The sequence below is a fragment of the Phyllostomus discolor genome, chromosome 3 (assembly GCF_004126475.2).
Source record: "Phyllostomus discolor isolate MPI-MPIP mPhyDis1 chromosome 3, mPhyDis1.pri.v3, whole genome shotgun sequence".
NCBI lineage: Eukaryota > Metazoa > Chordata > Mammalia > Chiroptera > Phyllostomidae > Phyllostomus > Phyllostomus discolor.
In genome coordinates this window covers 4,457,927-4,484,956 of record NC_040905.2, presented here as the reverse complement: position 1 = coordinate 4,484,956, position 27,030 = coordinate 4,457,927, and the positions used below count along the sequence as shown (strand labels likewise).

General features: G+C 47.3%; 1 protein-coding gene across 1 annotated transcript in view; it reads right to left on the bottom strand.

Annotated features, from left to right (window-relative positions):
• The window catches only part of EMB (embigin), a 43,033-nt gene that overhangs the window by 2,167 nt on the left and 13,836 nt on the right, over positions 1-27,030 (bottom strand). The window contains exons 3-7 of the mRNA XM_036020162.1: positions 15,272-15,458; positions 14,938-15,026; positions 5,534-5,661; positions 2,587-2,866; positions 1,742-1,775 (exon numbers count right to left, since the gene is read on the bottom strand). Coding sequence (XP_035876055.1) covers positions 1,742-1,775; positions 2,587-2,866; positions 5,534-5,661; positions 14,938-15,026; positions 15,272-15,458 — 718 coding nt within the window. The remainder of the gene's footprint in view (positions 1-1,741; positions 1,776-2,586; positions 2,867-5,533; positions 5,662-14,937; positions 15,027-15,271; positions 15,459-27,030) is intronic.

Genomic DNA, 27,030 nt, shown 5'->3' with positions numbered 1-27,030 from the left:
GGGAAGGATGCTCAGAAGCCCCGGGGAGGCTGAGCTGGCAGGTGGGGGGAGGGCCAGGCAAGGCTGGGGCTGTTCAGACATCGTAACAACTGTCACATGTTTCATATGACTTTGAGTAGAAGAGAGGGACTCTGTACATGGCAACCAGAAAGACGAAGAGTTCACACTAATATAAACAAGATGCCTAGGTTGTCCAGAAAGAGGGATGATTGATTCTCTCCCAACTAGGAATGTGTGATTCTAACACTTTTATTCCTATCTGGGGTTGTAGGACTCCTGATGTAATTATTTAATGGCCTTACTTTAGAACTTCATAGAGCAATGACTTGTTTCACCTGCTGTATGTGAACTGAGTAAAAATAACTATGTTGAATAATGTCCACAAATACCTAAATGACAACGGCACACTCGTGCCCTACTCTGGAAGCGTGGCCACAGCACCCACACCTCAGAGCTCCCGCCCACTGACAGAGAGAAAATTTAAGTGCAGTTTTTGGTTGGTAACCGTTGGCGAGGCCTCTGGTTTCTGCTTTCCCCTGGCCTCATTTTCCTGGTCTCCAGTCCTCGACACTGTACTCAGACATTTGCAGTATCGTTGACATAAACACTATATTAGCCTCAGGTGCATGACATAGGGATTCAGCATGTCTAGACCTTGCAATGTGTCACCACAGGATGTCCAACAGCCATCTAGCCCCGCACAACGTGACTATGATACTGTGCACTAGTTTCTCCGTGCTGCACATTGTATCCCCGTGGCTTATGGCCAGGCCCGGAGGGCATTATGTTAGGTGAAATACATCAGGGAAAGACAAATACCGTATGACTTTGCTTATATGTGGACTCTAAAAAAGAAAACAAAACGAATGGACAAACAAAGCAGACATGGACTCAGAGACAGAGAACAAGCAGATGGCAGCCAGAGGGGCGGGGAGGGATGAAAACGATGAAGGAGAGGAAGGGGGACAGACTTCCAGGGGTAAACTAGATGTTGCTCAGAGTTCCACCCCAGCCTCGGCTGCCCCTGTCCGCGGGCTCTGTCACCCAGTGGTCTGGTTTGGAGGGGGAGGGGGGGCGGAGCTTCACCAGCACACCAGGCCCCACCCCCGTAACCTCTATCCCAGCCCTTGTCCCACTCGGCTCCGCACAAGCGGGGCTGTGCCAGCCAGGGGCATGAGCCGGGTGCCTTGCGAAGTAATGACTAGTGGAATTCTGGGCCAGTCGTCTTCAACATGACAGGGAATCTGCACCAGGGATTGCCATGTGAGAGAAATGCAGATGCCCAGGCACCCAGCCGGGGGGGGCCTCGGACCTGGAGATCCAGGAGGGTCTGAGTCACGGAGCGCCCTAAGTGATGGAAACACAGCCAGGGCTGGGTATTGGCGCTTCGCACGGTACTGCGTCCTCGTGGTTACTGAACACCTTCTGCGCACCAGGTCCCCAAGCCAGGCACTTTACAGATATAATGCCATTTAATCCGCCTGCCTTGTGTTGTAAGTACTGGCGTTAAACCCGCTTTCTGGGAGAAAAGGGAAGCACAGGGAAGTGGGAGTCACAGTGTGGGACAGCCCCGTGACAGCAGGCAGATTCCACGTGTTTCACCACAGCACGGACAGAACGGAACACACACGTAACACACTCGGGGGGGGGGGGGTTCCCCCAACTCTAAACATTTTATCCTATTTCACGATTATCTGTATTTCTCTCGCAAGAAAATGAATCTAGAAAAACTGCTACTTACAGCTGTTCAATCTGTTCAAACTCCTTCCCGTCATCTGTGTGACGAAAGAAGAAGATACATGTTAATAGGGAGGTGGGGTGATGACTCTTACGGAGCAGCAGTTCGACTCAGCTTCCCCCTGAGTCAGAGGCCCAGCGCTGTGCTCTGTCCCCCCGCCCCCGGGGAGTGGGGGAGAGACGAGCGACACTGGTCAGCTGCCCTGCCCCCTGTCCTGCGTGCGGCCTCCCTGCTCGCCACACCTCACCTGACATTCCTGTCAAGCCACGCCTACTGCCTCGGATTTCCAAACAGGGTTGATTGACTGATTGATTAAAAATTATTTAAGTGATTAAAGATGTAGTACAAAATCAGGAAAGAACACAGAATCAAACTTTCCTGAGAGGGGACCGTTGGCTTCTCAACCTGCAATCCATCAGGCGGAGGCCATAAAAACCAGCAACCAACAGGACAGTGTCTCTTTTATGAGAACTCTACAATGCGTGGGAAAATCATTTTACATGAGTGATCTACCTGAAAAAGTAATTGTTTGTCTCTTATCTTAAGCTACCGCAGAATTTCCCAAGGCACAGTCCACTACCAAAGCCCACATCACCTCACCTGGTGTGTAGGGACCAGTGACACCAAAGGAAAAGGGGGAAGAGATCTATTTCAACACGGAAATATTCTGGCGAGTTGAAACAGGAAGACCAGCAATGCAAGCCCACAGCTCACTGTCACCGCTGATATTAACATAAATACCGCCCCAAAGGACAAAACCTAGATTCCCCCCCAGAACCCTAGAGCCCCTGTAATGGATTAAGTCATAACATGAGAATGTTATCCAAGAAAATCAAAATAAATCCTACCTGGGCGGTTCTTCTTCTTTTGGGTGTACATTTCACACAGCAGGATAACAGTCACTAAGACAACCACCTCCGCGGCTATGGCAAGAAACGGTTTGAGGGGCACCAGGTAACTCAGCACGACCAGCTCGAGGTGGTCTTCGACCTCGCCCAACGGGAACACCGCATGGCACCTGTAGGTCCCCTGGTCATCCTCAGAGAGGTGCATTATCTTGAGCCTCGTTTCATTAACATTCGTCCCAGTGATCACATACTTATCAGTCATCTGAACGTCAAGAGGAACCTAGTAGAAGGAGACATGGAAACCCATTCCTACCATACTGCACACCCCTGCTCAATCAGGGGTGTCCAACCTTCAGGCGCCTTTGGGCCACACTGGAAGGAGAAGAGTTCTCCTTGGGCCACACATTCAATACAACATGACATGTAATCACACCCAAAAAATCTCATCATGTTTTAAGTAAATTTACGATGTTGTGTCGGGCCGCATTCACAGCCACCCTGAGCCCCGTGGGCCGAGGTTGGGCACCCCTCTAGGTGGTCTAGTTGGCAGGAAACGCTCTAAGACAGGGCCAAGGGAACTGCTTGCCAGAAAGGGGCACATTAAAATTTGTGAGCAGGTACACATAGCAGAGCTCAAGTCCTGTCAGAGTTTGTCTCTGAGAGGCAGCAAACGGAGGAGAAGTAAACTCTGTTTTGCATCCTTGACACCGAAGGTTCAAAACCGCAGCACGGAGGTTGTCACAGGTAAATACCACGTGGGAACTAAAACTACGGAAAAATTCCAGCCATCGAGGCTTCATGTTCTGACTCCCGACTAGCTGTTCGAAGACCTTCTCCTTCACAAGCACAGGCACACAAGACACTCAGGATTACATGAAGGGAGCTATGAGATCCGATCGCTCCTACAGTGGGGGGTCGCTGGCTCCTGACACGGGGAGCCCCTCCAGCTGGAGCTGAAGAGGAAGTCTTTGGGACTTTGAAGATGGTACAGGAGGACCGGCAGAAATCCCCAGTGAGCCTGGCGTGTGCGGTGGTCTGCCCACTCTCTGGCTTTTCACATCCGAGTTTTCTGTCTCTCGGGCACGCTAGCTTCTGAGAGTGTCACTGGGTTTTCCCAGTCACTGAAGAGCCATCTTCAGCTATGGGGGGGCTCACGTACTTGATCCATTTAAATTAAATTTTGCCCTGGCTGGCATAGCTCAGTGGATTGAGCGCGGGCTGGGAACCAAAGTGTCCCAGGTTCGATTCCCAGTCAGGGTACATGCCTGGGTTGCAGGCCATAACCCCCAGCAACCGCACATTGATGTTTCTCTTTTTCTCTCTCTCTCTCTCCCTCTCTCTCTCTCTCTCTCTCTCTCTCTCTCTCTCTCTCTCTCTCTCTCTCTCTCTCTCTCTCTCTCTCTCTCTCTCTCTCTCTCTCTCTCTCTCTCCCCCCCGTCCCTTCCTAAAAATAAATAAATAAAATCTTAAAAAAAAATTACATTTTACTCTCGGGGCACTGGCTGCCCTCAGTGCTCTACCCCTCAACTGCACTGCTCAATAAAGGCTCGCCCGCACACGTGCTCAGAGGTTGTCTGATGAGGAGCTCGGTGTGAGTCTCTTATCTGCCCCCCAAATTGTAGCGATACGCTCCCTGTGCACAGCGCCACCTGTAATGCTTGTCACCAACGCATCCTCTCCGACTCAGAGCGGATGACCCAGAGCAGCGCATGCGCAATGGGCCTCTCAGGTGGCCGAGGCCGGTGCAGCTGGCTCATCTGCATCTTGAAAAAAATGCTTGACCTACACCCTGTTCCTTGCATTTCTCTCATATCCTAACGTGACCCAGGCTGAGGGCCAAGTATAGCACATGGAGAGAACCACAGACGACATTCTAAAAGTTTGATATAATTAGATTCAGGGTCCCTTTGTCAGTATCGCATTCGCATTATTAGTAAATTGAGCTGTGTACTCCCAAAACCACAGTGAATGTTTTTACAAATACTTTAAAAAGTATTTACATACAAAAAGCGATTGCCTTGCCTAATCATCACTAAGATAAGCAGAAATGTTAGTGGTTTAAGTCTGCCCCAAGATGACTTGGAACTATTTCTTTGAAAAATCACACCGACAAGTACAGAGTCAGCCACACTGCCTTTTCCGTCCTTTCTCTCTCCTCCTTCAGCCATATGAATCTTGTCTCGGAAGGAAATTAATATTTCATGGTAAGACCTACACTGTCTCGTCCTGTTCCTTCTAGAATTACAGCTGGCCTTCTCGGAATTTAATTTCCATGATCCTTAGCAGCAGGGCAAAGATGGGTGTCCCCAAAGGGACAATTTCTTAAATGTCCATGCTACTTGAGGCCATTTCAGAGGAAGAAAGAGAGCCAGAAGTGGTTTCTCGAATGCTCATGTTTTTCTTAATATCAGCTCTTTGAATATCCATTAATTCCTTAATAGTAATATTAAGCATTTGGCTTTCCTTAAGTCTCTGCAAGGTCAAAAAAGGCCAAAGAGAGTTAATAAAAGAACTTAAGACCTAAATTCAATTATCAGGTTTTCATTCTGTTCTCCAGAGACAGAAGCAGGAAAAGAAAATGGGCTTTTTTTCTAGCTACTTTCCTGAAACAATAAAAAAAAAAGAATCTTTTCTTTGTTGGTCGTCAATCTTTAAGGTCATCAATGAAAAACGACTTATTTTTTCCTTTCAACCTCCTTTCAAAAAATGTAAATACATTGCTAAATCTAAAAAGGCAAGTACCAGCTAATGAAACATTACATTTTTGATGTGCAATGTACTAAGCTAAAACCATCAATGACAGCTGCATTTCCCACTGTTCTCTCTTTGTGACTACACACTGAAGAAAACGATAACAGACCTATAAATAGTCCTAGGAATTCTGAGGCTATAATCTTATTGTTTACGAGATAAACTTTTTCTTCAAATCAAAGAAATATGATCTTACCTGCACACTCCCATTACCACTGTGCCAGGTCCAATTTAAAGGACAACAACCTTGACATTTACATATCAAGACAGTGGAGTCCCCCACGTAAGTGATCAGTGGTTTGTTTTTGCCATGAAGTTCAGGGACTAAGAGAAATTTAGAGAAATGTGTATTACTGAAAGAGTTTGAATAAGGAGGAGGTATTCAAGTTGAAGTCACTTTCTTTCGTTTTCTCATTAATATGACTCTATGCGGTTTTATTTCTATATAAAATGAAACTAGTTATAATAGTCAGGAAGTACAATAGAAACAGTAATGTAATAGCTCAATGTCATTGTCTGTAATGCAGAAATAAAAGAAAGATCTTCTATTATCGAGTCTAATAACAATTGCAAGTACTATAATAAACTGTTACGTGGTTGGATAAGAAAGAAATTTCACGTTTCACGCCTATTTCTTCCTACCTACTAAGCTACTTTAGAACAATTTCTTTCAAAGTTTCATCCCTAGATGGCATTTGATTGAGGAGATAAAATTGTCAGGATATAAATTCTTTAGCTGCTACAGATTTATGAAAAGTCACCAAAGAGTTAGAGAAGGGAGGAACACGAGAAGGAACATGGGAAAATTAAGAGCAAGAGAACAGAGTAGGACAGAAAAGAGACTAAAAAACCCTTCCATGTGGTTTTATAAATATGTATCTATTCATATTCACTGTAACGAATTTCCTGAGTTTGAAGTAGATGCCATTGGAAACAATAAAAATGACAGCTGACTTTAGAAAAATGAAGTGTTAGGGACCAAATAATTTGGCCAAAATTAAAACATAAATAAAGTAATAAAAAGCCAACCAGTAGTTTCCATGGTAAAACCAGTTCCTTCTGACTCCCCTCAAAGGATACGCAGTCTTGTCAACTACGGTTACTGTTGTTTATACTTTTTCTCCTAATTTAATCAGGGTTTGGTTTTGTGTTTTGTTTTTCCTTTTTGTTGTTGTTTGCTTTGCCAACAGAGAGAGCATTGTAAGAAAACTGTCTAAATGTTAATACTATGTTCACACATGTTGTGGGTGTTCTTTGGTATTTACTTGTTATCCTCTTTTTAGATTTTATTTTGGAGAGGGCGAGGCTGGGGAAATGGACAGATCAATTTTAATGAGTCAAATTAAGTTTCTATATGAAATGCATTTTCCAAGTTCTCTTGGCTTTTTCCTACCCAGAGATAATTAGGTCCCTGCTGGATGTACGAACTGTATGGATGAAGAAGGGAAAAATAATTGCTAATGACTACAAAAGAAATTCTGACTCGTCTAAGCACCGGAGAAGGCATCAAAGTGGAGTTGTACAGCAGGGTTCTTTATGGGTTCTGTCCTGAGGTGATTCCTGTTCCAATGATGAGTGTGGGGAGTATCCTTTTTTCCTCACTGTTTAAATCGGGCCTAAATAAATATAATGTGATTGACGACACCATCAGCCTCTCCTCCACCAGGCCCACTAACCTGTGGAGCACCAGCTGGGGCACTGCTGATAATAACGACAGGCCAGTGAGAGGAAGGACTGTCACCGGTGAGAGCACGGATGCTTCAGTGACCCTGAGACAGACGACAGGGCCATCTGGAACCAAGGAAACGTGTTGTGATGAAACGGAATGGTCCACGGTTTCACACAACCGAAGATGTGACTTGACAATGAGAATGTGTACTGACCTGACTCCTAGTTTATGAAAGGCCAGTGAGGTGGCCCTGGGGTGTCCCTGAGGGAATAGGGGCACAAGTGCATGTGACTAGCTCGACCGACGTCATCCCAACCAGAAGACACGGGTGCGCAGGCCTGGCCGAGAGATATTCTGAGCACTCCTTGGGAGAGGAGTCCCACAAGCCTCATTGGTCACCATTAAGCTGAGGGACATTCAGGGACAAGTGGTTACTGTGTGTCCATTCCAAAGGTCAGGTCAGGTCATGAGTGTTTCAAAGAGACAGTGCAACCTGCCAGTGGCGTGACAAGGATAAGGTTTGGGTCCACAGAAGACCTGGCTGACAACGGCAGCTTCAGTGTCAGCCGCACCGAGGACAGACGCAGTGACCCCAAGGTGCCGCACAGCGTCGCTGTAGAGCACAGGTGGCAAACTCGAGGCGTAAGGCCGAAGCCGACTCCCCACCTTGTTTCATCCGCCCGGCGCCTTGTTTCTACTGGCCGGCAGTGCAGAGCTCTCACTTCACTGTTAAGGAGCAGTTACATGTACACAACCTTAGCATTACACTCAGCCCTTGGAAGGCCACTGCGAGGCTGATGGGGCCCCCCGTGAAGATAACTCTGACACCCCTGCTGTACAGGATTCCACTCGGGAACAGACGGCACAGAGTGCGCGCGCGGTGCAGGGAAAACACCGCCACGGTCAAACTTCTGGCGTGATCGTGATCGGGTACTCGCGCTTTTCTCACCCGAGCGGTTTGTGATGCCCGCGGCCTCTCTGCACAGCGGTCATCAGCCAGCTGAGCCGAACCGGATGGGTCCTCGTCACGTGCAGGACGACTGGGCCGGCTGGCCACGTGGGGCAGAGAAGAAGACAGACCCAGAATAAAAAAAAATTCTTCTGAATGTGTGGGCGCAGCCCAAACGGAGGAAGAGGCTCCAAACGGAGTCCCTCACAGACCGCCCCGCTCGTTTGAAAACGGAGGTTAAAATGGAAAAATGATGAAAAATAGAAGATGAATTCCCCAGAGACCAGGCCCAGAAGAATGAAGAAAGAGGCGCTTTGGGCCGCAGGTGGCGGCAGCGAACGGTACCCAGACGATGTCTCCGCGAAGCTGCAGAGCCGGTTCCGCCGCGTGGGGGCGCACTTTCAAGGACTGGGCAAAAGCAGTTGAAGCAGATGTTGTTTGTTGTAAAGATTTACAACCAAAGTATAAATTAGAACATTTTAAACCAGAGTGCCTAATTCCTGCTCCTTACCGTAAAAGAAATGGAATGAACTCGGTTAAAACCTTAAAAAGAACACCTTGTGTTTGGACCTAGGTAGTCTATGGAACAGGAAAAGCACATGGGATAACTTTACATGTTATCATGAAACCTGAGAATAAGAATGAAACGTCCCATTCCCTACAGACTGTGTTTCCCAAGAAAAGGCAGAACACAGCAAACAACACTTTGAAACAGCCGTAAGGTATAATTTTGACTAAGGGGGTAATTGCCGCCCCCATGCCTGTTTAAACAGAAAAGTGCAGCGTCTCTCCATAGTGTAAGCCCTGACATTTGTCCTCTCCTTCACGATGCAAGTGCCTTTGATCAGCCAAGGCTCCCACACTTCAGAGATGGCCGTCGCAAAGAAACCAATGCCAGCCCCAGGCCTAGGTCACAGCCACCTGCACCCACGGAGACTCCTTTGTTTTAAAGGTCTCGGTTGATTTCAATAATGAGCATGTGGACCATTTGTTCAGTTCCTTTTCCTGCGCTTTAAATTTCCACTCCCTTTGTTTAAATTCCCCCATAGTGGTGAGCCCGTGAAACCCTGGGCCCCACCCGTGGCCCCAGTAAAAGCAGAACCCCAGCCCCGCGCCCACTCAGCTTCTCTCTCCACGACCTCTGTGGTCCCAGCTGGGCTGTGTCCCTTCCCGGGTCTCCTAAGTATCCAACCTGCACTTTTGCAGAGTTTCCTGATGCAGGGCAGGCAGGCGTCTTGCAGCCACAGTCGGAACCACACGGGCGGGTCCAGCTACAGCACTCATTAATGACGGGCTGACCCCTGTGCAGAACACCCTCACCCCAGCGCTCTGCCCCATTAGGGCAAGCTGCTCCGTCCGTCTGGTTCGGTGGACTCAGCCTGTGGCTGTGCCTTTGGGCTCCTTTGCAGACCCAGAGAGCACGCTCGCTGAGGAAAACAACCCGTATGAGAAAACTGGACGCCACTCCAGGGGCCAAGACAGTTGGTGGGCTATCCGTCCTGATGCTAACATAATGAGTAAATCGTCCACTTTGGAGAAACAAGACAATGAGGTTAAATGTCGGAATGGTAACAGCCTAAACTAGGTTGAACCACAGACCACTGTACTGTTCTCTTTTTCTTATGGTGGAGCCCGTTTCCTCCACTAGACACCGGCCAGGTGGTGGCCGAAAGCAGGACAGCAGTCTGTGGGCTTAGGTCCCTGGTGACCTCGATGTGAATCCCCTCCCCGCTCCAGTTCCCCAGTCCAGAGAGGGCGGTCCTGGGCGGGTCACGTTTCAGGGCTCCGACTGGGCAGGCAGTTTGGATCCCCGTGACCAGCACGTGTCCTGGTCCGTGCGGGTGTGTCCTCTGGCGTGGAGTGGTGACCACCAGACTGAGCTCGGGCTTGGCCTGGGAGGAGCAGGCCCCGTGCTTCGGGGTGGGGTCAGGAAGACCCTCACTGGGAAGGCAGCAGCGGTCCATGCGGTCAGGCCCTCGAGGATTTCAGCGAGGTGTGTGGCCACGGCTGGCGAATCATCATCACCACCATCACCATCATCACCACCACCATCATCATCATATTTTATTTTGCTTCAGTGTCCCTTTTTGTGTATATTTATATACTTGACATGTTATTGTGGGGAAATGGGAAATGATTGGACCAAGTGAGAACAAAGTTATTCTTGGGTTTTTGGACAAAACACTATCCCTCCGTCAGCTCCGCACCCCTTCCTGGTCGCACTTCACTCCAACATACCCACAGCCTGGGGCCGTGCTGCTATTAAAGGAAGTCTGAGGACACATAAGCACAGGCAACACAGAGTCCCACTTAGAAAGATCAACCCAGTCCTGGCCGGTGTGGATCAGTGGATTCAGTGCTGGCCTGTGAACCAAAGGGTCGCTGGTTCAATTCCCAGTCAGGGCACATGCCTGGGTTACGGGCCAGGTCCTTAATAAGGAGCGTGTAAGAGGCCACCACACATTGATGTTTTTCTCCCTCTCTTTCTCCCTCCTTTCCCCTCTCTAAAAATAAATAAATAAAATCTTTAACAACAACAAAAAAAAGTTCAACCCAGAAGAGGCCCCCACTGAAGACCTGCAGATTAAGCAGAGAGCGTAAGCCTGGCTCACGTAGGGAATCTTCGCTGAAGCCCCAGGCTCCTCCTTCCAGACCACAGACGGAGTGGAGCTGTGCTTTTATTTTGTTTTTAAGATTTATTTATTTTTTAGAGAGGGGAAGGGAGGGAGAGAGAGAGAAACATCAATGTGTGGTTGCTTCTTATGTGGCCCTCATTGGGGACCTGGCCTGCAACCCAGGCATGTACCCTGACTAGGAATCGAACCTGTGATGCTTTGGTTCGCAGCCCGTGCTCAATCCACTGAGATATGCCAGCCAGGGCTTGTGCTTTTATTAATGCAGCTGTGACACAGCCACGACCAGAGCCTGGCGAGGCCGCCTCAGAGTGAACGTTGTTGCCCTGGAGGCAGCCGGAAACTGGCGGTGCCCGCATGAGTCAAGGGCGCCGTGCCCGCGTCCCCCACCTGCTGGTCTCCCGGATAGCGACCCCACTTCTCCACCTCAGGGTGCTTTTCTCTGGAGAGACGGTAGGTCGTGACTCAGCAGGAGAATGTGGGTTGGCATATGATCAAAACGCTGACAGGGACTCACAGACCAAGAATCCAAAGTGGAAGCAAAGCAGTGTGTTAGGGAAACCGCGGTAGAAGGTGCACGTTGTCAGCACACATGGAAGCAGCAGGGCGTGGGAAGCGTATCGGCCAGCTGAAAGGGACTTTTCAAGAGAACTGTGGGTTGTTTGCGAGGTTCGGGGGAGGGATGCGCTGCGGCACCATGAGGCCATCTCCACGAGACGTTCGGATCGGGACACAGACTGCAGGTGGCAGAGATGCCGGAGGGAAACAACACAGACAGACCTCCTGCCTCCTTTCATCGCCTCCGTAGCTTCCCGCCGTCCCCGGGCTGACGGTCCTGACGACACCAACCACCACCGCTCAGCTCTGCCTGGTGTGGCTGATGCTGGCGGCAGCGTGGGCCTAAATGACGACATGCTCTGTGCTCGGCGGGGGTGGGGCGGGGGGGGGCGTCGCTGGTTTGACTCGCTCCCCAGGCACAGGGACAGGTGGTCTGGCTGCTGCTTCCACTTGGAAGTGCGCACGAGCAGAAGGACAGCGACACTGCCTTCTAATGTGCCCTGCCGACCTTTTGGAGCCTGGAATAAACCAGGACCTATGAGAGTCTTGGGGTTGGAAGCATCCACTCTTCAAGATGGTGATTTTGCTGATTCAGGCTGATCTCCAGGAAAACGGGGTCTAGGATCCCCATCCCCCACGCAGTGAAAGAGAAAGCCCTATGGAGTTACAAGGTTGGCGATTTCTATCTACGTGTTCACCAACTAGAAAAAAACCAACCTGGTCATTCAGGGCTCCAGGATGTTTACTTATGTTCAAACTAAGAAAGAGTCTTCCATATGGTCAAAGCACCTAACTTCCACCCCAGGGTCTGGAGCTGGGGTTCCAGCTCTTCTATCACGCCACATAGCTGCACTTGGACTCCCGGGGTGCTTCCCAATGAAGATGGTGGCAGGGCCAAGACACGTGTCCTAACACGTGGCACCATCAAAACCTCACCATGACATCCCAGCGTTCCATGTGCTGTCAGTGGTCCTTTACCCACTAAACTGCCTCTTTCTGCTAAGAGATTTTAACATTGATGAATACTGCAGCAGCCACCTCAGAATATCTGACGCACCCCAGAGAAACCCTGTACACCATCACTCATCGGCCGGGGGTGGAAAGCAACCACCGGCACTGGCTGCCGCCCGTGACGGGCGTCAGCAGGCAAACACACGCAGTCAGCAGGGCTTTCCGCACCGGGCTAATCAGGGACGTGGGGGCCCTTTAACAATCGTGTAGCAATAAATCAACCAGCGCCCGGAGAGGCAGAGACAGGGGCGCCACTGATAAATTGTTTGGAGAGCACGCGCCACAGCTGACTCATGAAGTCAACAGCAGAAAAATTTTTTCTGGCTCAATTTAAAATAGAGTCTATAAAGTGGACTTCTTACCCACACACAATTGTAGTGCTGCTAAGGAGAGATAATCCTCCTTCTCGGGCAAACCTAAGCACCCCATGGGGAGGAAACATAATAGGACATTGATGAAAGTACGTATCATTCCGTACGCCTTACAGACCTAATTAAATAACTGCGACATGAGTTGTTCTGCAGACGCCCGAACATCTCTAAATTCTAATAAAAAATTAGTTTTCAAAACAGTAATAAATTTAGGTAAATTACAGAGAACTATTGTTTTGCCAAAAGATCTAGAAGGGCTCAACTTACTAATTTTATAAATATCCTCATGATATACCTAGTACATACTTAAAAGTTACATTGATGTTCCGTGGGCATTAAAAATTAATAAACTGGACTAAACCACTTTGAGAGAACTATTTTTTTTAATTAGTTCATTAGTTCATTAGTTAATTAATTAATTATTATTTATTTATTTATTTTTAGAGAGGGAAGGGAGGGAGAAAGGGAGAGAGAGAGAAACATCAATGTGTGGTTGCTGGGGGTCATGGCCTGCAACCCAGGCATGTACCCTGACTGGGAATCGAACCTGCGACACTTTGGTTCACAGCCCACACTCAATCCACTGAGCTACACCAGCCAGGGCTATTTTTTTTTTAAGAAGTAACTACTCAGTGGCTCTTTGACTCCTCAAGCACTCGAGTTCCGATGCCGGCTTTACGCCGGTGCCCCAGCCAGCTCCGGGCTCCTTATCTCCAACGGACTCGGAATCGAGAGCCCGCCTTCAAGACTGTTGGCATTAAATCTACTGGAATATTGAAAAGTGAAGTGCTCCTGTTCATCTCCACATTAGAGGTAAGAATGATCACTTCCAAACAACAGCTCAGGTGATTTAGTATAAGAAAGCTACTGAGAAACACGGAATGCCATCGATATTTAAACTTCGAAGGGGTGTAACTAGTGCACATTTGTAGAAATAGAGCCATTTAGAAGGGGGGAATAAAACCATTTTTGAAGTTGAATTTCCTGGAATCCCATTAAGCCTCAAGATTTGTTGAGTATTTCTGTAAGACCTATAGGTCTACTTTATGTATTTAAAGGAGACGCAATAAAATGTTCACTAGGATTGTGTGTGTGCATGAGTTCAATATCCTTTTCACTCATGGGGAAGGGAGGGAGGGAAGGTGGAGAAAAGACAGAAGGAAGAGGAAAATAAAAAAGGGGAGGAAAAAAATGAATAAAGGAAGAAACTATATAATTTATCCTTCCCTAAGTTAAATCAGGCAAATGAAGGAAAGAAGGTTGAGAGAGAATGTACATGATCAAAATAATCAAAAGATGGTAACAGTTTCTGCCTTTGCCGAGACCAAGTTCCACAAACACCAGGATTCATTGTATTTACCAGATGGCACAGCCACAAACCCTTCAGAAGGAAGTAAGCTGGGGAGTGGAGAGGGAAGCAGGGAGGGTGTAGGAGCGAGCCACCTCTCATCATCTGGACGATGGAACAGGCCGTCCTGCTGTGGGTGGGGCCTCCGGGACAGCGTCCCTATTTTGTCCCAGCCACCAGCCAGACAACGATTTCCCATGTTTGCGGGGCAGTTAATGTGCAGAAAAGTCCAAAGCAGTCAATATGGCAACAGACTGTGTTCCCGGGACACCAACATGGACACCGTGTCCACTAATCTGTCCCAGCGTGGGGGTTTTCATGAAGATAATTGTTGAACTTGAATGACTAGTCTTTTTGATGTGTCTGAGATCATTAAAGTTCTGTTTTAATGACGGAAGGAGTAAAACACTTTGATGTGTCCGTTCCCACCAGGGAGAGCCGGGCATGACATTCTGGGGTTGTCCCTAACCTGATGGCACCAAAAGCAGGTGCCCCTTTTGCGTCTCTGTATTATTTTAAAATGTTATAGTGTCCCTGAATTTCCACAGGTGACACACATTCTCACAGCCTAGGACTGCAGTAACTCAGACACCTGGAGGGCTATTGTAAAAGCTCTGAGTTTAGAGGGAGGGATGGATGGAAGGAAGGAAGGAAGGGAGGAGGGAGGGAGGGAGGGAGGAAGGAAGGAAGGAAGGAAGGAAGGAAGGAAGGAAGGAAGGAAGGAAGGAAGGAAGGAAGGAAGGAAGGAAGGAAGGAAGGAGGAAAGGAAGGAGGCAGGAAGAAAAGGCTGCTATGACTTACAAATAACATGGCAACCAGGTCCTTCTAACTAAAAGCTGTGCCTGAAGGAGGGCCAGGGAGTGGCCTGGGAACTACAAGTGTGACCGCTGGGCAGACAAGAGGAAACACCATTTTAAAGGTGCCACTTACGATTCAATAGAAAGCATATTATGAGTGTCTTTCAGCTGCATTAAGTTTAGCATTGTAATAATAATTTAAGGACTGGGGGATTTAGAACTCTTAGAACACTGGTTATAACGTCACAAATTATTAGTACTGACCTTTGAAATTAAATGTGCCCCTTTTTTCCTTTTCCTCTTGGAAGAAACAAGAATAACGCCCCAACTGTTTGCTATTGCTGATGGTGAACCTAAAGAGAATGTAAGTTATTAATGCAGGCTTAGTCTTCAACACACGTCCTGATGAAAATGAGAAGACACGGCTATTCATCAAACCGCTAGACGAGAAACAAATTCTGCCAACACACCATCTGGAATGCCAGCATGACGCTCCAGCGGCCGCACAGCCCACAGCAGAGCGCGCCAGCCCGCAGCAGCGCCCGGGTTTACCGGGCGGCGTCACGTGGGCGCGCGGGCCGCAGCCCGGCCTACTCACGAGTAGCGCGTGTGCACGACTCCGTCCGCCGCTCTGATGACGTAACCGCTCTCCAGGGGCTGCTCCTCCTTTGTCCAAGACACGTTCACGGCGTTCGGGTCCCCGGAGGCCGTGAACTGGCATGCGAGTTCCACATTCGACGGACTTTGCAGAGTGATGTTTTTTTCCACCGCCACGCTGGAACGCTCTATCAGCCACAGAAAGAAAACAACAACAGAGATGATGTTGTGCGAGCCACGAGTAAGGGAAACCCGGTCTATTACAACACAGTTTAAGTCCTCAACGGTCGTGCCCTCCCGAGACAGTGTCTTCATGTGACATCTCTGCCAAGACAGAGTCGTCATCAGCACAGATTTAGTTCCCTTTACCATTCTCTTGTGTGGGCACATTAATGCAGGCTTTAATGCAAAACTTTTTTTTTCAAGAAAAGTGTCGTTACAACAGTAGCAGAGCTGCAAAAGCCTCAGGCTGTGACGGTTGCCTCCGTCACATCTGCAGCGGCCAGGGTGCAGGAAGGGGAAAACTGCGCGGAGCTGCGCCCCGTGCTCGGGCAGAAGCGGGGCGCTGTGGGAACACCCCAAACCACACCAGGGGGGCGTGCCCTCCACAGTGACCACAAAACGTTCTGTGTACAATGTGCGTTTGTGTGTGACGTACTAACTCTACCCTTCCCAGGCTCACTCCTTAAGAACCTGGAGGAATCGGGGAAAGATACCTATCCAAGACAGAAGAATTTAAATATCCATCCTGATGTTCTGAATTGTCACCGAACTTGAAATATCAGCACAAAGCCTGGAGGTGATTCATCTACAGGTAAGTACATAGATGTAGATACAGAGATAGAGATGGAGATGGAGATATAGGTGACAGAGGACCAACCACTTCCTTTATTTTGAACAGTGGTATATTTTTTAAAAAATCAAACCAGTACACTGCTCTGCCTAAATGAACCCATGGTAACCAAATAATAGAGAAGGAAAACTCTCTGTAGAATTCCAGCAAATAAGTAAAAGAATGTAACACACCCTGGCTGGTGTAGCTCAGTGGATTGAGCACGGGCTGTGAACCAAAGCATCGCAAGTTCGATTCCCAGTCAGGGCACATGCCTGGGTTATGGGCCAGGTCCCCAGTGGGGGCCATGTGAGAGGCAACCACACATTGATATTTCTCTCTCTCTCTCACCTCTCCTCTCTAAAAGTAAATAAATAAAATCTTAAAAAAAAAAAAAAAAAGAAATGTAACACAGTGATGTTGCAACCACTAATGAATCATGAATCTGGGCGCTTTGCCTTTACTGCTACCATCACCTCTAAACCAGAACACCGCACCCACTACGCAGGCAGCGATCTGGGAATAAAGGGGCAGGGAGGTCCCGAAACTGACTAAGTGTCTAGATCCAATCACCGGTTCATAGGAAATACCGGGGGCGGGGAAACACGTCAACCTACACCTCGTGAAACTAATCAACAAAATCAAGACTGTGCAAAGGCTTATGAGATAAATCATCTGGTTTTTGTCAACAGATACATTAGGAAGGGGAAGAGAGAAGCCTAAAGATGATAAGATACTTTAAAAACACGCCTTTCTGTTAAAAGAAGTAAAACTAAACCATCACACTTAGGAATGCATACCTGGGTCATAAAGCAATTTTAAAAATCAAGGCAGTGACTACACAGAAATCAGGGCACCCTTGGCTGGTGTGGCTCAGTGGATTGAGTGCTGGCCTGCGAACCGAAGGGTCACAGGTTCGATACCCAGTCAGGGCACATGCTTGAGTTGTGGGTCAGGTTCCCAGTGGGGGGCTCGTAAGAAGCAGCCACACATTGATGTTTCTCTCCCTCCCTTTCTCCCTCCTTTCCCCCTCTCTAAAAATAAATAAACAAAAGTAAATAAACAAAAACAAGAAATCAGAGCAGTGACGGCCACCCCCAGGGGAAGGGAGGGGTTACTTGCCGGGGAGAAAACACAGTACAAACACACTTCTCAACCTTGTGCTCCATCACGGGGTGTCATTAGAAGGAGAATGCGGAACCAAAATGCAGAAAGAAAAAAAAATAGAACTGAAATAAATTAACACGACATCGCTTTCAACTGCATTTAAAACTTTACAGAAATGCTTCCTTAAGCAACGACCAGGTGCGAAGGTTGCCAGCAGTTAAGAACAGCTAGCGTGGATTGCTTTGTGAGCACATGCTGGAAATAACTGCTTCCGTAATTCCAGAATTGCTGAGCTGAATTTTGTGCTCAGAAAGAAAGAGAAAAAAAAAAAAAAAGAAGCACGTTAGGTATGGTAAGACCTTACCAAGATTCAATTATACAGGGAAAACACTGAGTCAGTAAACTGGAACAAATGACTCATTTCAGCACATTTTCTGAGCATCTACTATGTGTCAGAAATTATCCCGGGGACTAGTAACAGGAGAAAATGTTTCAAGATGTACTCTATCCGGTCTCCAGCTCGTTTTCTGTAAGTGTTCCTCCTGTCACCGTTAGCCCTGGGATCCCCTTAAAAAGGTGGTCCCCTCTGGGTGGCAGGGAAATTTACTTCGTTAGTCTTGTGGAGGAGTTCTCCGACTCCGGCATTCCTGTTTCAGTAGAGCACGCACGTTCTGGTGCCTCGCAGCACCACAGAAAGTGCTTTCTCTTAGGTTAAAAATGGCCTGGTTGTTTAACCCGACAACCTCCTTTCAGAGCCAATGTTTTATTCGCCGTCACCAACATGTCAGACGTTGCCAGAAACGACTGACTCCCGGAAACGCCCCTGGGTTTGCCCCTGTGTCACAATCTAACACTGTGCTGGCCGCACCAGCTTCTCCCACCAGCAAAGGCCGATGTCCGCTGGGACTCTGCTCTCTAGCCTCTCTAGGGTTTGATTTTATGCTCCCAGGGCCGATTGAGCAATTCTCTCTCAAGGGGCAGGGAGGTCCCGAAACTGACTAAGTGTCTAGATCCAATCACCAGTTCATAGGAAATATAGGGGGCGGGGAAACACATTATTTGCCACATTCTTGGCTCCATTCGTACTTCTTGATCCCACAGGTCCATAGTGCTAGGCGTGTCCTCAGCATCTGACCCGCGGTGTCCCCCAGGTCCTTCAGACTCCCTGTATCCGGGGGGAAGCACTGGCCTTCCCTTCCCCTGGCCCGTAATGCTGCATCACGCAGGGTAGAGGGCAGCTGGTTCTACCTCTGAAACATCAAAGCAGTTTGATGTTTCCCGCCCTGCTTACTACGCTGTCGTTGAGATTCTGTCACACTAACCACCCCCCAATAATGGCACCTTGGTGTACCGGATATTTTGAGCCAAAGAGTCTGCGAAACAGCAGAAGCAGAAAGATCTCTCTGAGCACCCACACCAATCCTCCCATCTCCCCTGCCATAAAGCTCTCAGGTGACAGGTGCCCTCCCTCTGTCTGCCTGGAGGGAAGGAGGGAGCATCCTTATCCCCGAAGACAGGGACACGGGGAAGGGTCCTCACACCCAGGCCCTGCCGAGGTCCCCCAGCCTGTTGCCCTGATCTCCCCCTCTCTGGCCCAGCGTGCCCCTCCACAATGCTCCACGCTCCACGAAACCAGCTCCAGACACTCGGGGCGGCTTCCTCCGGGCGTCACTCCCCTCCAAAGGCCCCCTTGTCACGGGAAATGTGTATTAAATAAATGTGTGTGCCTGTCTTCTGTTGCTCTGTTTCCGTTCCCAGCAACCGCACATTGATGTTTCTCTCTCTCTCTCTTTCTCCCTCTCTTCCCTCTCTAGAAATAAATAAATAAAATCTTTAAAAAAAAAAGATGTATCTTTGCTGTTGTGGGTTGTGTGTGTGTGTGTGTGTGTGTGTGTGTTGAACTTGCTCTTTGTATTTCTGTCCTGGAATTGACATTTCTTTTTCTGCTTTTTGGGGTTAAGAACACAACACGAGTTCTGTCTTAACAGTTTTTAGGTGCACAATACAGTCTCGTTATCAAGAAGCACACAGCGTACAGATCTCTGGAACTCATTCATCTTGCAAAGCTGAAACTTAGTGCCTTGGACTGATAACCCCCCCGCCCCTGATCCCCACCCTCACCCCTTGCCTCAGCCCCCACAACCACCATTCTATTCTTTTGGCTTCTGTGAGTTGGACTATTTCAGGTCCCTCATATGACAACAGCCAAGATGTGGAAACAGTCCAAATGACCACTGATGAATGAATGGCCCACAAACATGTGGTGACAGACACACAACTGAACAACACTCAGTCTGTAACAATAAGGATATGGGGTGACATGTGAAAACATGGCAGAGCCCCAAGGACACCATTACGAGTGGAACGAGCCCGCCGCAGGAGGACAGACACACTGCATGATGACCCTTATATGGAGAGGTCTGCATTTCGACAGTCTCTGCTCCTGGCACGGGGTCATTGTTGTCAGTGCCACAGATCCCTGGCCCTGGCAACAAACTGCACGGTTCCTTGGAAGGCTGAACTGCTTTGGTTTACTGCCTTGCTGGTGCGGAGAAGGAAATCCTAACTTAAAGAGAAGGAAGGGGGCTCAGGTCATCAGAATGTCCGGGACGCGTGGTGGAGAATCCCCAGGAAACACTTCCATGTCCTGAAAAACTCTGCTCAGACATTGCTGCAGGATCAAGGTCTTCAGAGATTTCCCTGAGTCCTTTCCCGGGTCTGAGTCGAATGCCACTCATTACCGCTGGCCCCGGCTCAGCCCAAGGTGGCGCCTCTGTGCTCAGATGGGGAGAGCCAGGCCCCGCTGCAGGCTGCGGCGCTCAGGAGGCTGTGGAGGCGGGAGCACTCAGAAAAGGCTCTTTGACTCTCCTGTTACTTCTGACTCCCTGGCACCTTGTGGAGCTGGAGACAACCCGTTTTCTTGGAGACAAAGTGGCAAGGAGATGTGGCAGCATTGTCCCTCCTAGAAGGACAGATCACAGAGACACGTACACCCTAGAAGGTGAGGCCAGGCCGCCACGCTATCTCGGTGATAGGGCTCCCTGGGGCCTCCCAACATGGCAGGAAGTTGGAATGAGAATCGTCACCTCCCTTGTGCAGGGCAGCAGCCCAGTGTCCGTGGTTCTTCGCCCAAGGTTATCCACAGGGCGAAACAAAATGTCTTTATATCACACTCTTCAATTTTCTCACTTGTAAAATGGGACAATACGTATTTCATGAGACTCCAAAAAGGACTAGATGAACTTTCATAAGAAAAGTTTTAGTAACATGTTAATTGCTACATAATCATCCACTTCTTCTCCCCATTCAGCTCACTGCAGGATGCAACAGAGGCTACAGCCCGTGTTGCCGAACGTTACACGTTGATTCTACCATTTGCTCTTCAGGGCGCTTCTGTGGGGACCATTTCTGCCAGTCCGGCTTCCCCCCGGGTGAGGAAGCGGAGACAACCAGAGGCGACTCTCGTGCCCCAGGTCGCAGGCTGATAGCGACAGAGGTGAATCTCAGACCTCGGGGAGGCTGAGTCCGGGCCCTAACAACCAGCAGCAGGCTGCCAACTCCCAGAGACAGGACGTTCTTGGGGACCGTGGGACTGACTTCACTACCTTCCAACTTCAGAACTGAGGTTGAGAGAGAAACAAAGTATGCACAGAGAGGAGACAACACGACTTGTCACATGGAGCAGTGCGATGACGGCAGAGGAGGGGTGTGATCGCTGTGTCCCAACCGTTCACACCCGCCACAACCCACTTCTGTGAGCGCTGCTGAGCAGCCGCTCCCCGCAGCGGCCGCGCTCCAGGCCAGGTTGTGGTCTCACTGCTCCCTGTGCTCTTGGGGGCCCTACAGCTTGCTTTCCTGCAGGAAACCACAAGCGTGAAAATAGGCACAGAGATTTTGATCCCTAACTGTCAGAGAGCCTGTGGTTAGCCAACACACCAACATGTCCACCGAACGCAGTGCACAATGTTTCAGCCTGCCCACAGTCCCAGGTCTGCAATGGCGCATTTCTGCCTGAGCAGCAGGTTACAAAGGCGTCCCTGACGTCTGCCTTGCCAAGACTGGACCTATGTGGACCTCAGTTTCCGAGCTGTGTTTTAAGACCATTCTTGCCCTGGCTGGCGTAACTCAGTGGATTGAGTGTGGGCTGCAAACCAAAGCATCGCAGGTTCGATTCCCAGCCAGGGCACATGCCTGGGTTGCAGGCCACGGCCCCCAGCAACCGCACATTGATGTTTCTCTCTCTCTCTCTCTTTTTCTCCCTTCCTTCCCCCTTTCTCCCTTCCTTCCCTCTCTAAAAATAAATAAATAAAATCTAAAAAGAAAAAAGAAATGCCACATTTAATTTAAAAAGACCATTCTTAAAATCACACAGGAAATTATATCCATCTAAATACTCTTGTTTTTATTATTAAAAATTTTAAAGTATATGGACCTTCAAGCAATTCGTAACTGTCAGAAAAAAAACGGACAAGTTAGACCTTAATGGATCCATTCAGGAATCATTTCACTAGAAATAAGTCTACGTTGATGCCCTGGCTGTGGCTCAGTTGGTTGAAGCATGGTCCCATAACCAAAATGTGAGTTCAATTCCTAGTCAGGGCACAAGCCTAGGTTGCAGGTTTGATCCCCAGTCTGGGCACATAATGTTTCTCTCACACATCAATGCTTCTCTCTCTCTCTTCCTCTCTCCCTTCCTCTATCTTTAAAAGCAATGGGAAAAAAATGTCCTTGGGTGAGGATTTTTTTTTTTAAATCTACTTTGATCTATTATGCAAGAGAAAAAAAGTGGAAATAGCCAATTAAAAGCATAGGACGGTATTTCCAAACAAGCTTTAAATCAGGAACTCTTATTAAAAAGTGTTAAATGCACTACAACATATAAGACTCGCTATCAATAAAAAAAACAATTTAGAAATAGGCAAAGAATGTGAATAGATATCACTCAAATGACCAAAAAATATATGAAAAGGTACTCAACATCACTGATCATCAGAGAAATGCAAATCAAAACCACAGTGGAAAAAATCACTTCACAACTCTTGGTATGGCTATTATAACACACACACACACACACACGCACACACACACACAATAACAAGTGCTGACGTGGACTGGAGGAACGGGAACTCCGTATACTGTTGGTGGGAACGTGAGTCAGTTCAGCCAGAGGAAGACAGTACAGAGATTCCTCAGAAATTAAAAATAGAACCTCCATGTCATCCAGCAGTCCCGTTTCTGGGTACAGAGCTAAAGGGGACAAAATCGGGATCTTAGAGAGAGACTGCCCAGCCGTGTCTGCTGCTTCATAGTCACAACGGCCAGGCTTTCAACACAACCAAGTGCCCATCGCCAGAAGAGCAGACAGAGAAGCCGTGTGCGCACCCAGTGGGTGTTCCTCAGCCATGGCGAACAAGGAAATCCTGCCTTTCACATAGCATGGGTGAATCTGGAGGACATCATGCTGAGTGGAACAGCCAGACAGAGAAAGACAAATTCTGTATGGTCTTGTCCACATGTGGAATCTAAAACAAAAAGTTGAACTCCTAGAATCACAGAGTAGAAGGGTGGGCAGGGGAAATAAGGAGACATCGGTCCAAAGATGCGAAGTTGCAGGTACATAAGATGAATAAGACCAGAGCGCTAATGTACAGGCATGAAGACTGCACTGAATACTATTGTGCTGAACACTGGAGATGCGCTAAGAGTGGAGTTCAGGTATACTCGTCATGCATAAAAAAATAACTATGTGAGAACATATGTTCATTAGCTTGTCTACAGTATCATTTCACTATATTTATAATAAAATTGTCATGTTAAACATGCACACTGTACATATATGTAATTTTTAAAATATTTTTAAAAAGGAAAAAATTGTTTAAGATAAAATAAAATTTTAAAAGGAAAAAATTAACTAATAGCTATCAAATGAGATCTAAATCACTCATGGCAACATAATACAATATCATAAGAACAGTAATTATTCCCACATTAATCTATAGATTCAGTGAAAAATCAGTTCAATTCCCCTGCCAAAATATTTTTGTGTAGAACTTGTTCAAAAATAAAAATCTATATGAAAGGGTAAAACTCCAGGAAATAGGAAAACCTATTTTTTAAAACAAGAGCAAAGATTTAAAGATATATCGTGTTGCAAAAATTAACATTTATGTTAAGAAGGCTGGAAAACACCCAGAAATTAATGGAATAAAATAGGTAAAGTTTTTCAGGTTGCAAGTCAGAAGCTGTTTGTGGGTTGTGAATTCAGCTTAGGAGATACCACCAGATCTTTTTTGAAAAGTGCATGGGAAGAGAAGAGAAATCATCAGTGTGTAATGTACCTGTTAGGTGTGGGTGTGGCCTGGTGAACATTTCGTGTGGGTGTGGCACACAGGAGAGGGGCCTTTGGTTACCAGGTGAATTTTCTCCTGACTTCACCTAGCACTATCCAAGCCGGAAAACATTGCAACAATGGAGAAACAATAGCATATGGGAAGTTGGAAAATCACTAGGGTGGTATTTCAAAGCTGTAGGAAAAAGAACTATTCAATAAAGTGTTGAGACACTAGCTATGTGTATAAAAATAATGATAATAAAGTTAGTGCCTGTCACACACAATATATAAAAATATATTTCAAGTAATCTAAAAACTGAAGGGTGAAAAACACCTCTGAAAATACATCTTTGAAAATAATAGGAAAAAACTATAAATGAAATTAACTGTAGTAAACTTCTTCCTACAATAAAGGCCACATTGAAAAGTTTAAGGACAAAGGACTTGAACAGACACTTCTCTAAGGAGGACACACAGAGGATCCAGAGACATATAAAAAGATGCTCAATATCACTAGCTATCAGAGAGATGCAAATTAAAACCACAATGAGATACTACTTCACACCGGTCAGAATGGCCATCATAAACAAAGCAACAAACAACAAGTGTTGGAGAGGCTGTGGAGAAAAGGGGACCCTAGTGCACTGTTGGTGGGATTGCAGACTGTTACAACACTATGGAAAACAATATGAAATTTCCTCAGAAAACTAAAAATGGATCTGCCTTTTGACCCAGCAATTCCACTACTGGGATTATACCCTAAGAACCCTAAAACACCAATCCAAAAGAACCTATGCACCCCAATGTTCACAGCAGCACAATTTACAATATCCAAGTGCTGGAGGCAACCTAGATGCCCATCAGTAAATGAATGGATCAAAAAACTGTGGTGCATTTACACAGTGGAATTCTATGCAGCAGAAAGGAAGAAGCAGCTCCTACCCTTTGCAACAGCTTGGATGGAGCTGGAGAGCATTGTGCTGAGTGAAACAAGCCAGGAGGTGAGAGACAAATACCATATGATCTCACCTTTAACAGGAACCTAATCAACAAAGAAACAAGTAAAATATAACCAAAGACACTGAAATAGAGGACAGACTGACAGTGACCAGAGGGGAGAGGGGAGGGAATTTCAGGGGACAATGGGAAGGGTTTACAGGAACAAGTATAAAGGACACATGGACAAAAACTAGGAGGGGTGGAAATGGGAGGGAGGTGGGTAGGGCTGGGGTGATGGGCTAGGCTGGGAGTAAAAGATAGAAAATTGTACTTGAACAATTAAAATAAAATTAAAATAATAAAATAAATTAAATTTTTTTAAAAAGAAAAGTTTAAGGACTAATGGAAGACAATATTTGCAACTTCTATAGAAAGTACAGATTCATATTAAAAAATTTTAGCTGTCCAATTCACATCAATTTAAATATATATAAACCCAGTAGGAAAATGGATAAAGAATATAAACAAAACACAAATATATAAGTATGTCCAATCCCAAAATGTAAGTTCAAACAACAATTATATAGATTTTCATCCTCATGATTGCAAAAACAAGAAAGGTTTCGTAACATCAAGGGCTGGTCAAGATGTAGAAAATATATATACTCTAATATCACACGGGGGGAGGGAGTAAACTGTTACACTATTTTGGAGAGCAATTTGCAAGTACCTATTAAAATCAAATCGCAACGGTTTCTGACTCAGCCATTCTACTTGGTGGAATTTATCCAAGGGAATGCACACAGTCATGCAGAGAGAGAGGGGGGCGGGTTGGCAGGGGGAGAGAGAGAGAGATAAAAGTGTTCATTGCTGCATGGTTTACAATAGAGAAAAATTACAATACAATAAAATACAATAGAGAAAAGCACACCAGGGTCCATGAAGATAAAAATATCTAAGTAAGCTGGTAGATTTCTACTGTGCACACGTGTTAAAGAAACAATCTAGCTCCACGTGACATGGCTACATCTCCGAGAACTAGTGTTGGGGGATCACGAGAAGCACTTTCAGAACAATACATCTGGGTTCCACCAGCAGTACGAAGGCACCCAAACAGCACGGCCTAGGATTCCCCAGCATCCAGGACGCTGCTGGCCCAGGCACACACACACCCCGAACAGAGGAAACAAGGGCTGAGATGGAAGCAGCCGGTGTTCACAGGGGGCATTGCCTCCTTCTGACAAGTTTGGTTCTGTTTGGCCATTTTTTTCAAATGCACCTTGTCTTTTTTTGTTTTTGATAGCAGAATATTATTTTCTCGTGTTTTTGTGTTTCTTCTTTTATGTCCCTACCTAGTGGTTCTACATCTGAAGTTCTGAACAGTCAATGCCTACTGCTCCTTAGCTCACTCTCGGGGTTGCGGCTGCCCCAGTGTTCCTTCTGTTTGTCTCGGAAGCTGGTCCTCCGTAGGGATGGCAGAGCCTGGGGGGACCATTCATCCCTCCACAGATGTTCTTCATTTGCTTTCCAGAGCTTTCCCTCGGGCTGGGTTCTGTGCCACTGGCTGGGAGCGCCTGCATCGGGCAGGTAATGGAAACCTGTGATCTGCCCCTCACTCAGAGTGGCACTTCAACCATGACTAATCAGGGGAGTTTGGGGTTTTTGACACCGTAGAGGACGAACACCCAGCCTCCAACTGCCCATCCCCTTGGGGCGGTCAGCTAATTTTTTCCCCTTATGTCAAACCTTCCACACTGTGTTTCTATCTTAGGAAGGATCAGGTTTTTGGAGGTTTCCAGTTCCAGCTCGCCGCCTTGCCTAGACTCGAGGCTTTGTTCTTACAGCTGTGGCTCCTAAAAACTCAGGTGCCCTGGCCACAAACTCAAGGGAATAAGTTCAGAGGTCTGAGGTCTCGGTTACCAGTTTCGGTTTGTGCAAATTGTCTTGGCTTCTTTGTGTACTTAGCTCAGTGTTTAAAAGAATGCTTCCTATATTTTATATTTTATATTCCCTACCTGTGACAGGAGCTTTTCAGGTTCTCTGAGTTACTATATTGCTGGAAATAAGATCATGTGTCAATATTTTTAAATGAGCTTGTTTTTCCTTGTGCAATTAAAATTAATAAAATACGCTAAACAGGTATCAGAGACACAGAAGCAGTACTTTCTGGATATGCGCTTTACCGAGGATGTAGCTTTTGACCTAATGCTGAAGGACTGGGAGGATGCGAAGAGCAGCAGGAGGGAAGGGAAAAGATGGGATTAGACCCCGCCAGGTTCCCGGTCCACTCCTGCTGGGCAGCTGACTTGGTAGTGAGCTTCTTCACTCACTGTTAACCTCCAGGGGATCGTTAAATCACGTGTCTTCCCACCTTGAGGGGACGGCCGCCTTTCCTGACCTTGACTAACCTTTTCAAATTTTACTCTGTACCTTCATCCACATGCGTGTCCCTCCCCCACAGCTGCTCTATCTAGCTCCATCCATCCCGCACCGGGAACTGCTCTAGGCCAGCTGCTCACATCTCCACGGGGTGAATACACTGTGCCTCGGG